This window comes from Prunus mume, linkage group LG6 (genome assembly GCF_029339155.1).
Source record: "Prunus mume cultivar Tortuosa linkage group LG6, ASM2933915v1, whole genome shotgun sequence".
In the NCBI taxonomy this organism is placed as follows: Eukaryota; Viridiplantae; Streptophyta; class Magnoliopsida; order Rosales; family Rosaceae; genus Prunus; species Prunus mume.
This window is the reverse complement of record NC_142703.1, coordinates 19,091,502-19,103,829: the sequence shown is the minus strand read 5'-3', so window position 1 is coordinate 19,103,829 and position 12,328 is coordinate 19,091,502. Positions and strand designations below refer to the sequence as shown.

Sequence of the window (12,328 nt, the reverse complement as noted above, 5' to 3'; positions counted from 1 at the left end):
CGGGAAGCTGGGAAGCGCTTGCTTAAACTGCGTTTGTCAAATAAAGCATTCAAAACGATAGAGAAAAACGAAATTGATGCCGTTGCCAAGAACGGACCCAGGATCCGAACTCCGTAGGGTCATAGTGTAAATGTTCGAAAGAAATTTTAAAAATGGATTATTTTTCTTAACTATTTTTTCTCTTCCAAATTTTATTCCTTTATTAGAAAAATATACTTTGAATGATTTCAATTTGTCATTTTTTTATGTATGTTTTTGAGTGTTTCAATTCATAAAACAGGTTAAAAAGATTTTAAAAACAGTGTTATAAACTAAATAGATTGAGATTGAGAAACTGAAAGATTGAGAGAATTGAAAGGGAGAGAAATCCTAGTTAGGGAGTTTTATTCAGATTGATCAATCATTACAATGAAGATGAGGCCTACCTTTATAGAAGGGAGGAAACGTGCTCATCAGGTATTGTACAGGGAAATGTGGGCTCCACATGCATGTATTTACAACAAACAGGTTAATGTTGGAGAATGGAGGGATACGGAAGGGTTTTTAATTTTAAAATTTTTCGCCAAAACGACGTCGTTTTGTCAGTGTTTAAAAAAAAAGCGTGTTGCGCTGCTTCTTCTTCCTCTTGCGCACAGCTTCCTCCCTCTTCCTCTCAGGCAAAACATCAAACACTTGAGGGCAATCCAAGGGGTCACACAGCCACTCAAGTGGACCTCTAAGGCCAAGAAGGCTGGGATAGATCTTCGCAAGTTATGATACTCGAGGTTGTGTTGTTTTCCCCCACTTATTCTGTTGAAAGACATGCCTGATTACTCTATTTTGTTCTAATCAAATTACTTTTTGTTCCTATTTTACCCCAATATCTTGTTCAATATTCCAACAAAAAAAACTTGTAAAATGTCGAATTTACTCTTATATTTGACCGGTATTTAGATAGAATTGTGAAAGAACTAACGACAAGGGTAAAATTGACGAATAAATTTAAGGAAGTTTTACTAAAACACCCAAAATGGGGGTTGAAATTATAAAAAAATCTAAGCACTATTTAAACATATAAATACACCCAAAATTCATCATTACACACATTCAAAACCTATTTATAAACACACCCAAAAAGTTGATTTTGGAGTTGATTTTGAGTGTGTTTCTATGTTTAAATAGTGCTTGAGTTTTTTTATAAATACATATTTAGGATTAGATTTATTTATAAATTTATATAAATTTAATACAAGGCCTAAATTGCCCGAAAAATTAATTTAAAATAAAAATTTCGACAACAAACGTGATAATTCCAGAAGGTATTTCACAGTTTACCCGCTCTATAATTAGCAGACCCAACCCGAACTAATATCCGCGTGTCGACCCGTCGACAGTTGCGTACAGCAATCATTGTGCGCCCTCGTTCTCAACTGTTGATCATCTTCCGTTGTCTCGATTTGGGCCGTTCAATGCGTGGTGCGTGTAGCAGATAGACGACATGTCATTTTCATCCTTTTGGCGCAATACAGCCGTTGGTTCTCTGATGGCCCAGATGGCACCGCCCCTTAAACTCGATCTGAGCCCTTATTTCAACCGAATTTTTTATTATTCACATCATTACTCTTGTGCGTATAAATATATCCCCCCCAACTTTTATTTTTTCTTAACTTGCTTACTGATTTCTTCAACTTGAGAGCCTCTCACTCCTACTTAAGGTAATCTCTCTCTAATTTTATTTAATTTCAATTAGTTAGTTTTAATTAATTTAATTATAGTTTAGTTAGTTTAATTATGAGTTTTGTTAATTTAGAATTATTGTTTGGTTTAATTAATTGTCAGTAAAATACGGAAAGAGAAAAGTATGAATAAAATACATACATGTTTTATTCGACAAAATTTGTGAGAAGCACAAATGTTAAGTTCGGCCACTATATAATTTTTTAATATAATTTATTTACAATACATGAATTTTGTATGTATTATTGAAATTTTTGTAAGAACTGCGTATATCAAACATGAAGAATACGTACGTACGTGTATTGTATGTTTAATTTAAAAAAATGTGTATTTCACAATACTTATACGAAAAATGGAAGTATTTTTGAAAAATACATACGTACATGTATAATACGAAAAATGCTAATTAAGTAGTTTTAATGAATTAATTTAATCATTTCGAATTTAGTTATTAATTTAGTTAAATAGTCTTATAATTTCCTAATTAGTTTAAGTTTTATACTTAAGTAAAATCTTGGACTTATTTAATTAATTCAATTAGTAATTGGATTTTAATCAGTGCTTATTCAGTGAATAATTAGTATTTAAATATTTTAATTAATTTCAAACTTTAAAAATTAATAAATAGTATTTAATTATATTTAATTATTTTCTAGACTTTAAAAATTAATCTTTAATTTCCAAAATTATTTAAATGGTTTCAATTATTTAAAAATCCTAGAAAATTATTTTAAAATAACCAAAAACATTTTAAAAATTATTTTAGTGTTCCACAAATGGTTTTTAGCCTTCAAACCCTAATTTCATGTTTCGAACCAGAAACCCTAACCCAAACATTTTTCAAACCTATTCTAAAACCCTTTCCAAGTCTCGAACCCTAACCCTAAACTTACTCTAGGGCACTTAGGATTCAATTAGGCTTGAATACTAACTTAACTTGACCTAGAGTTTTACGATTAGGGTGAAGGAAATATTAAAACTTTAGTTTCATTGAACCACAAATGTGAGATTACGTATAATCTCTAGGCATGATTATTTGGGCCACAAGAAGCAAATTCCATACGAGAAAGTGTGGCATGCAAATTTGGAAATCAGTCTGAAGAAAAATGCTAACGAGGCTTGATCAAAGGAGAGTCCCTATATGGACTTAATGTAATCTCGTATTTAATGTATAAAATGGGCCAAGCTTAACATTAATCCTTGCGCTAAGATCATCAGTTGGCGGCAAGTCCAAGTAGGGACTCACTTTAAAGCAAGTCTCGTTACCATTTTTCTTAGTTCTAATTGAGAGTAATTGGCCTACCAGACATACAAGTTATCAAGAAAGTTATCAAGAAAGGCTAATCTTTTGGCTCGTTTTGTAACTATTCTCCTTTTTATAATATATTTTCCTTCTCTCTCTAACAAAGAAAAGCGAAATGGTTACCAATCATCTACTTAGCTTTTTCACGGACTTCAACACGTATTCCAGACCAGATGCTCTCAGATCCCAGGTTTCATCCTTCCATTAGAGCTCTGTCAATCCTTGAGTCCCTTGGTATACCGGTCAGAATATTCATTTCGAACTCCTCCTTTCTGCATGCAGTTGCTTTCTTTTACTTGATGACGTTCTTTTTCATTCAGATTAATATCAATACTCGAAGTCGTTTAATTATTCTTCTTCCTTGACAGTTAGTTAAGTAAACGCATAGAATTTAAATCAAAACGCATAGAATTTAAATCAGATAGTGATCCAAGTTCTTCATATCAAGAGAATTAAAAGTGGAAACAAAGTAAATCCATTAACACAATATTTTATATATAATTATTTTAAGGCCTTTAATAAGAGCAAAATTTGATTTTGTTGATTTATTTTGACATGATATGATAATAAGAAACTATTAACCCAATTTTATATATATAAAAAATTAATATGGAAACTGAGTAAATCCATGTACATGGCTTGGAATGGTAAACTCAAAACTGAGCCTATAATTATGCAGTGGCTCGTACAACACCTATTAAGAAGTTGAAAAGATTAATTAACCATTCTCTTTAATCTGTCAAAGTTTCGTTTCTCATGCTTGTCGATAATCTCATTCGTTTAGTGTTCGTGCTATCTTCGTGTCTGTGTTAAATAACGATTAACCCTATAACTCGTTAATTAACTTTACGTTGAGTTTGAGTTGTGTTAACGTACCAAGCGATAAATTACCATGACACCCCCGCTAACACTAAGAATAACGGTGAAGTTCTTGAAACTTGTGGCTCCAATTTGAAAAAATCTAAACCTCTCGAAGCATGTTGTTGATAGGAATTAGAATATACCCAGTAGATATGGGAAAATGCTTCCCCAAACCTTCAGATTGTTGCTTTTGTAATAGCGACGGTTTTTCCAAACCAAGAAAACAGTAAACAGTTTCTCCATATTTCTCTATCTCAAAGAGGTCTTTCTCCACCGTTCACGTAACTTATGTCACTGTTCTAATTAGGGTTGCACATGCCTGTCGATTTTCAATTGACCAAGCCACATGCCTACCTGTCAATCGGAAAAAACAAAGCGACGCAATTTCACCAGCCTGATTGTGTGACAAAAAAAAGAAAAAAAAAAAAAAAAAGATTGTGTGATTAATAAGGACCACTAGGCCAACACAAGGCCACCAAGGCCTAGAAATGGTTGGTTAAAAGAGGACAAAGATTGTGCAGAGGATAAATGATAAAAGGTTGTCAAAACTTGGGCTTATTTTATCCAGCGTTTGGGGACTTTCGCAGCCTTATTTTTGTACTGGCCTTAGGCCAGGGTAACTCTCAGCTAGGAAGGCCCAAGAAGCAACAAAACTAGGATGAGCTAGGTTTTCACCTGACACCTGTATGCCCTAATCCCCTTTCGTTCAAAAGCCCGCTACAGATTAGAGGGTACAGACAATATTTTCCAAGGCGTGGCTGGAGTGTTCTTGACTTCTTATAGGTTAGGGGATTGATATTTGTGTGGGTAGAAAGGAAGGAGGATGGTATATAATTAAAACGCTTTGTCTTTTATCTCATTCACGTGTGTGGCAGAGTATGGTTCAGTTCGATATATGATTCTGGTGTTGATAACGAGGTCGGCATGGAGAATTTTTCTTTATCTATGGTCGGTTATAGTTGGTTATAGTCGGTTATAAGTCGATTACATACAATCATGCTCGTAGTCGCTTATAAGTTGATTACATAACAATCATGCGTTTTGTGTTATGTCCCTCGTCGCATGCTTAACGTAATATAGTGAGTTCGTGTATAATTGTAGTATTGATGTTGGAGTGGCAGCGAAACTTTTTTTTCCTTCTTATATTAATTTCATATAACTATGTGTTATGTATCTCATCATCACTTAACCTAAATGGTGACGAAATATAAATATGATTTGTACACAAAGGTGATAAAACAAAAACTTTTTCGTAGAAGAACTTTACGTAGAGTCGCTCTTCTTACAAATTGAGATTAATACATCATAATTCATTTGAGTCTTGTAGTCGCCTAAGATCCTAGGTTTGATTTCTCCCGCCCCAAAAACATCATAATTTGCTTACCTTATCTCATTGGGTATTGCAAAATTACGTTTGATTCTCATTTATTTTTTATAAACGACCTGTGTCACGACCCAGGAGCCGCAAGCCGCCTCGTCGCTATACCCTAAAAGAAACTGGTTACTAAGGCTCTCTGCAACTGCTTCTGAAGCCTGGATTAGTTTACCGATGTGCAACTCAACACGCCAACCTAGACTGTTACAACCTGATTGGTTACACTTTCATTCCTTGTTTTCGGTTTTTATTATTATTTTATTTCGGTAATAAATAAAAGATAGAAAGAAAATACATACACGACAAGAGAGAGAGAACGATTGGATGAAATGGGAGGCATGGATGATTGGAGGAAAGGGGAAGGAGGATGGATGAGGGAGAGAATGTGTGCACAGAATATTACCTAAAATGAAAACCAAAAACCAAAAACAAATAATTCCAAATGGTTTTCAATTTCCCAAATTTTTTTTTTTTAAAACGAAAATATTATCAAACGAGCAATAAGATACCGCAACGTCAGCCCGAAAGATTATAAAGACCCATAACATCCGGGCTAAAATTTAAAAAAATCACTGTTCATTTCATTATTCATGTGGACCCAATCACCTTTTCCAACATAAAGTTTCTTTTTATTTTATTTTATTGAATTTTATTTATTTAAATTTGCCTGCTTCCTTAATTATTTCATGCCCATGCAGCTATATAAGGTCACAAGGGGCACGAGGTTTGAGTACTCACAACACGAGAGAGAACACTGCAAATACTCATACACGAGAGAAAAGAGAGAGAGAGAGAAAAAAAGACTGCAGAAGTCGGTTTGTGTTTGGAGAGTGAGAAACTATGTCCACCATAACTCTCAACAATGGCTTCGAGATGCCCGTCATCGGTCTCGGCCTCTGGCGCTTGGAGAAAGAAGAGCTCAGGAGCGCCATCTTAAACGCAATCAAGCTCGGCTATCGCCATTTTGATGCTGCTGGTATGTACCCTTCCATCCCCTCACCTTCTTCTTAGTTTCTTTCCAAGATTGACCATCTTTTCTTCATCTTTACATTAATATTCCAATATCTTGTGAATAAAGACAAATAAAAACAAGTTTTTTTTCTTCTTACTGTAATAATAGGCGTTGTTGAGTTGTAAAAAACAAGGTTTTTATTTTATTTTTTATTTTTTTATTTTTTTTAATTTTTTTTAATTTTTTTAATTTTATTTTTTAATTTATAATTTATATAATTTTTTATATATATTTATTTTACAAACGATAGTTTAAATTCAGACAAAAAAAACAAAACGATAGTTTAAATCATTCCAAAGCTCGCTACCATGGACAATTGACTAAACCTACATGGTTCCTTTGTTTGGCCGGACAAAAAAAAAGTGCACCACCGACAACATGCCAAATTAGGATAATTAAGGTGCAGTTTGATGAGGGAAGGAAAAGAAATGAGTGGCACATACGATCGTTCCTATGTTTTTGGACCAGTCAAATGTTTGCTTCACATAGGATATAGGAAAATCCCGACCAAAAAGAAAAAGAAAAAGTACAATCCTGGTGACCCTAAAAACTAATATAAATTTTGTTCTTTTTGTTTTATAATTTAAAAATATTGTCACTTTTATTTATTAAATTTTGAATATATATGCTGCAGCTCATTACAAGACTGAGATAGACGTTGGGAAAGCAATTGCAGAAGCAATTCAGAGTGGGCTTGTCAAGAGGGAGGAACTTTTCATCACCTCCAAGGCCAGTAGTCTAATTGCCAATCTAATGAAGTTGCTTAATTTTAAGAGTAGTATTATTATTAGACCTTATCTCATATAATTTGTTATGTTCATGTGTATGTAATTGCAGGTTTGGAATTCAGACCATGGGCATGTGGTTGAGGCCTGCAAAAATAGCCTGAAGAAGCTTCAGTTAGATTATCTGGATCTCTACCTTGTTCACTACCCATTAGCCACCAAACATAGCGGTATCTCTCTCTCTCTCTCTCGTTTTCTTTCGTGATTGTGTTAGGATAATCCAATTAAAACATGACATGTGTCTAAAACCGATAGATGGTATGTTTCATCTAGATTGCAACGAATTGGTATTTGACCCATTGCTTGTGTGCTCACAGGAGTTGGTACAACTGCTAGTCTTTTGGACGAGAATAAGGTGTTGGACATAGACGTAACAGTCTCCCTGGAAACTACATGGCACGACATGGAAAAGACCGTTGACCTCGGCCTAGTTCGTAGCATTGGTCTCAGGTGAATGTCATTGAATCAAATGATCATCGGCTCTTTTATGTTAATGTTTTTTTTGTTTTGGTGGGGAATCTTTTTTTTTTCAATTGGTCTTGTGTCCTAACAGAAAAATGATGATATTATATGCAGCAACTACGAGCTCTTTCTGACCAGAGATTGCTTATCTTACGCCAAAATCAAGCCTCACGTGAGCCAATTTGAAACTCACCCTTATTTCCAGCGTGAATCTCTCGTCAGATTCTGTAAGAAACATGGAGTTGTACCTATGGCCCACACCCCTCTAGGAGGTGCTACGGCTAATGTCAAAGCATTTGGTTCCATTTCACCTCTGGAAGATCCAGTTCTCATTGTAAGTATACTCTTTCTACAGATACGAACGACCGATCATGCGATCAGATGAACGTGTGATCCAGGTTCTCGTGTGATCCAGATTCCCATTCTGGCACGAGAACTTTAGGCATTCATAAAATATTTGTTCACCTATTTCTCTTACTTTTTCAGGGTCTGGCTAAAAAGTACCAAAAGAGTGTGGCCCAGATTGCTCTGAGGTGGAATCTTGAGAGGGGCACACCAGTGATTCCAAAGTCCTCAAAAGTTGAGAGGTTGAAAGAGAATTTGGAAGTTCTTAACTTCAAGCTGGAGAAAGAGGACGTAGAGCTGATCAATACTATAGACAAGAAATTCAGGACCACTCTACCTTCCTTATCTTGGGGAGTAGATGTTTATGCATAAACTGCATAATTCGAAAGCCTCCAAGTCACTGCTTCCACATGTTCTTCAAAGGGTGACAAAAAGGGAAGCAAAACAGAAACCCTTATGAATTTTCACTTGCAATAAACTGAGCTTTATGTCCTCCAACAATGCTCATTGTATCGGTTAGTTCGAAAACTCCATAATTTTGTACATCTTTGCATTAGGCCTTGCAAAGAAAAGTCTAAATAAAATGAAGGCTGTTGTATTTGTTTGGTATTTATATTTAATAGAATGATCATTAAAGTAAACCATATGTATTTGTTTGGTATTAATATTTAATAGAATGATCATTAAAGTAAATCATATGTATAGTTTGGTGTACCAATTACAGATTGCATACCTATTTGTTGCTACATGCTTCTTTGGATGAAATTGTACGGAGTATCAAGTTACAATGTACTTGCTTGTATGTCAAGATCCACAGAGTTGTACATTGGAGACTTGTCAGAGGCTCTCCTATCCATCCCTTCTTTCTGTTAAACAAGAAAAAAAGTTTGGGAAGGGCATCAAAGTTTTCAATCTTTCCATCAGCTTGCTGTGGGCAGAAAAGAAGCTACCATATTGATTGTTCAAGTGTGTATAACAAAGCCTTACGATCACTTACCTTTGCACAAGCTATTATATGTTTGCACTTAGTATACAAATGGAAAAATGGCAAGCCGATTACTGGGATAATTCTTGAACTTCTTGAGGTACCACCTATGTGTTTCCGCTGCTGCAAATACCAAGTTTGACACCTGAAAGATACCCCAATGAAAGAGTAAAGTCACTATAGAGGACATCAGTCTCTTGTGCGTGTGTGGACTCTTGTTCTCTCGTGTGCGTGTGTGTGCACGTGAGCACTCTTCTGTATGCATGTTTATGTACCTTATATTTTCAGTATAAAAAACAAAAATCGTACCACAAATCCAAAAAGTAACCAGATTGTAGGGTCTGTTCCTCCACTAGCAACCACAAGGCCAGCATATATAACCTTCATCATCACCAGAAAAGCAATTAACCATATAAATCAAGACTCAGGAAGAAGTTCAAAGTTAATCATGACAAAAGAATACTCCTGAGGCAGGCAGTGAAAGGAAGCATGAGACTTACTATCTCAGCCAGATAGTGTGGAGATGAAACAACTTCAAACCAATCACCATGAGGAATCACATATTCATCATTTTGTCCACTGTGTTCCCGTAATGAGCCCTGTTAAATATATTCGTAAGTCAGTGGACAGCATAAAAGTGAATGCAAAGACGATTGAAATAAGAAACAACAGATATAAATTCCTCTAATCAGCTGTATGAAATGATTCAGTTCAGTATATATTTCTGCAGCACCTCGTGGATGTCAGGTTATTCCATTTTGTTTTATATATTTCTTCAAATTTAAACAACTTAGTATGATTTCTTAGGGCATAGAATATATGTTTACTCGAACAGCAGAAGAGAGAGTATGTGCGTGTGATGAAACATACAAGAATTGCATGGCAATTGCGCTGATGGATCCAGCCCCAAAAGAATATAACCGCACCAGTCCATTGGAGCCAACGAAGCCTCAAAAGAGAACCCACAAATTCCAACCAATCAAATTCCATGTGTTGCATAGTAGTCTTGCCTTTGACAATGAACTCAGCCACTGCATTCAATGAAAATTTATACACCTCCAGAGCATTATTGCAGCAAAGTGACAACGGTGCTGCTGTGTAGAAGCTAACATCAGAAAATAACATAAATCAGTAGAACATCTATCATGTATACAGTAAACGTGAAAGAACATGGGAAATTGACATCTGCAAAACATTTGTCATTCCAGAACAAAAAGGTTAGGGAGACTTTGGAAAAACACAAAGGAGAGAGAAAATTTGTAAAATAAGCCAAAATGGACAAAATTGCCCTTATTTATTTTTAGATTTCCTAAGAAATCCTTTACATTTGCATGTCTTTGATTTGAAAGTTGAGAGGTTTTTCTGTCTTTTTTGAAAAAGTTTTGGCTTTTTCCAAAAGTGAAATTTTTTTTTTTGGCTAAAACCTAAATTTACTAAAAGGTTAGTCAGTTATGAGTTCCCATAAATATATGACTCCTAAATTTTACAATTATTAAAACAATATCTATTATATAGAAGAGAGTACATCTTGCAAGAAAGAAAAAAGTCGGAGATGTTTTAACCAGGCTTAACCTATGGAAAACTGCAGTAGCGGTTATAGAAAATATGAATTTCAGCCAACTTTCTTACGCTTTACCATTTGAGATTTGGTTTTCACAACGAACAGGTATAATTTGGAAGGGGTATCTCAACTTGTATTAACAACAATACCATTAAAGATGCCGTAAATTAATGACATCTTGAAAGCAGTTGAAAAGATGCATGCTGCAAATCAATATATGTATTGCACAAAGCCAACTATCATGGCAAAAAATTGAAAGGACAAGGGTTTCTGAAATAACTTACAAGAGTCCAGTCAGATATCCGAAAATGTGCATCCGAGCAGAGGAGCTATAGTTGAATACATATATTGTCTCAAAGAGGCGCCTCAAGACTTGAACTTCCATCAATAAAAGCAGAAAGACAGAACGCCAAACGCCATATCTATAACTTACAGGAATCGATTGAGACTTATGCCATGAAAAGATGTGTGAACCTCCAGTCAATTGGCTGGGAAATGTAGGATAAACCAATGGCACTGTTTTATACGCATACATCCCAGTTGTAACAAGGAGTAAGGTTGTCCACACTACAGCCACCAGATAGAAATGGCAGAAGAACTTTTGAGGAACTGTGAACTTCTACAATACAAGAACAGGAAAATTTCGGAAGTTTGAAAATGGGAAAATTGATCATGCAAGGAACTAAAGAACAAAACTAAATAGCGAAGATTCCATTGCTGCAATTTTTTGAAAACTATATAGACAAGAATATGAATCATTCAAACTCATAGGTCATGCTATCAACCAAGGAAATATTCCAAATTCAGAAAATCTCTGTTTGTTACGGAGAAAATGTTGGAAATGAAAAGTAAACGAGGGAAAGCCTCCTCACTTCTACTCAGCCCGGTACAAAATTCACTTAGTTAAGAGTTTACATCCTCCAAAACCCATCACAATTTAAAATTTAAACCTTTAAACTTATTTATTTTCTTCCACTTTCTCCCCAACCAAACGGACCATAAACCTAAAAAGACAATCACAATCAATCAATCAATCAATCATGTTAAGCAATCAATCACTAACCTGAGAAGAAGATTTCATGATCTTCCCTCTCTTGGCAAATTCCAAAACAGCTCCATGAAATGAGCTCAGCCTAGAAGAAGGTACAGAAGCTATGAGTAGAGGCAGTATCGCTGCAATCCAAGCTGTTCTGAGCAACCCAACAAGACCCACCTCCATTTTAGCAAAATCCCAATAGAACAGAGCTTAAAGAGTTGAAAAATGCTAGTCTCTCTGCCAAAGGAAAGCACTGGCTCAACTGGGTCTTCAAGAGCAAGCGCCTTTTTTTTTTTCGGGGAAACAGTGCATGCAATGCACATAAAAAGGAAATAACAAAGAAGAAAATCTGGGGAGAGATTTAATTTATTGTGGAAATGAATGCAATCACGAGGTGGTGGACACGAGTCGTCCAAGTTGATGAGATACCATTACCAGGCGTGACGTGAGGTTTTGGCATAGAACTAGTCTCCGAGCTTTGCGTCTTTGCTAGTGGGAGGAGGTAAAGTTATAGCACAGTATTGAAAAATTAAACGACACTGTTCAGGGTCGTTTCGGGCTGTATTAACTTCCGCCATTTCACAAATTTTTTTTTTCCAGATCAACTACAATAAACCCCCAATTTATGAGGTAATTACAAACTCATACCCATCGAGAGATGGGCCAGCGGCCAGCTACTAACAATACCGATATTGTCCCATCTTAACCATTCATTATATTTTGTATTTTATTTAATCAAGTTTCCGATATGGGGAGTCATAGTCCACACGTGGAGTCAAGTCCACATTAGAGTCAATCATTCAGCCCAACACGTGAGCACCACGTATTGGATAAAGAGCAGGGGTAAACATTGCCCAACATGTGAACACTACATATTGGGTAAGGGT

The 12,328-nt window shown here is 35.5% G+C and overlaps 2 protein-coding genes across 2 annotated transcripts; one reads left to right on the top strand and one right to left on the bottom strand.

The window, feature by feature from the left end:
* The first annotated feature begins 5,975 nt into the window (after positions 1-5,975).
* On the top strand, positions 5,976-8,500 carry LOC103335596 (NADP-dependent D-sorbitol-6-phosphate dehydrogenase-like). Its single transcript, XM_008238610.3, has 6 exons — positions 5,976-6,231; positions 6,902-6,996; positions 7,105-7,222; positions 7,370-7,502; positions 7,629-7,848; positions 8,001-8,500. Exons 1-6 carry the CDS (start codon positions 6,096-6,098, stop codon positions 8,229-8,231), a joined length of 933 nt encoding a protein of 310 aa, XP_008236832.2. The 5' UTR covers positions 5,976-6,095; the 3' UTR covers positions 8,232-8,500.
* LOC103335594 (3-oxo-5-alpha-steroid 4-dehydrogenase family protein) lies at positions 8,491-11,923 on the bottom strand. The gene is made up of 7 exons (XM_008238608.3): positions 11,469-11,923; positions 10,690-11,024; positions 9,715-9,949; positions 9,345-9,443; positions 9,154-9,225; positions 8,857-8,989; positions 8,491-8,725 (listed from the first exon to the last, which is right to left on the bottom strand). Exons 1-6 carry the CDS (start codon positions 11,622-11,624, stop codon positions 8,885-8,887), a joined length of 1,002 nt encoding a protein of 333 aa, XP_008236830.2. The 5' UTR covers positions 11,625-11,923; the 3' UTR covers positions 8,491-8,725; positions 8,857-8,884.
* Positions 11,924-12,328: the final 405 nt, after the last annotated feature.

Bases quoted from the DNA above. Each gene is read 5' to 3' on its own strand.
- LOC103335596 (XM_008238610.3), top strand. From the start codon at position 6,096: ATGTCCACCATAACTCTCAACAATGGCTTCGAGATGCCCGTCATCGGT. The intron at 6,232-6,901 runs GTATGTACCCTT...TATATGCTGCAG, and splicing joins TCGCCATTTTGATGCTGCTG to CTCATTACAAGACTGAGATA. The intron at 7,223-7,369 runs GTATCTCTCTCT...GTGTGCTCACAG, and splicing joins ATTAGCCACCAAACATAGCG to GAGTTGGTACAACTGCTAGT.
- LOC103335594 (XM_008238608.3), bottom strand. From the start codon at position 11,624: ATGGAGGTGGGTCTTGTTGGGTTGCTCAGAACAGCTTGGATTGCAGCG. The intron at 9,950-10,689 runs GTAAGTTATTTC...TTCTGATGTTAG, and splicing joins GGATATCTGACTGGACTCTT to CTTCTACACAGCAGCACCGT. The intron at 9,226-9,344 runs GTAAGTCTCATG...GTGATGATGAAG, and splicing joins CACACTATCTGGCTGAGATA to GTTATATATGCTGGCCTTGT.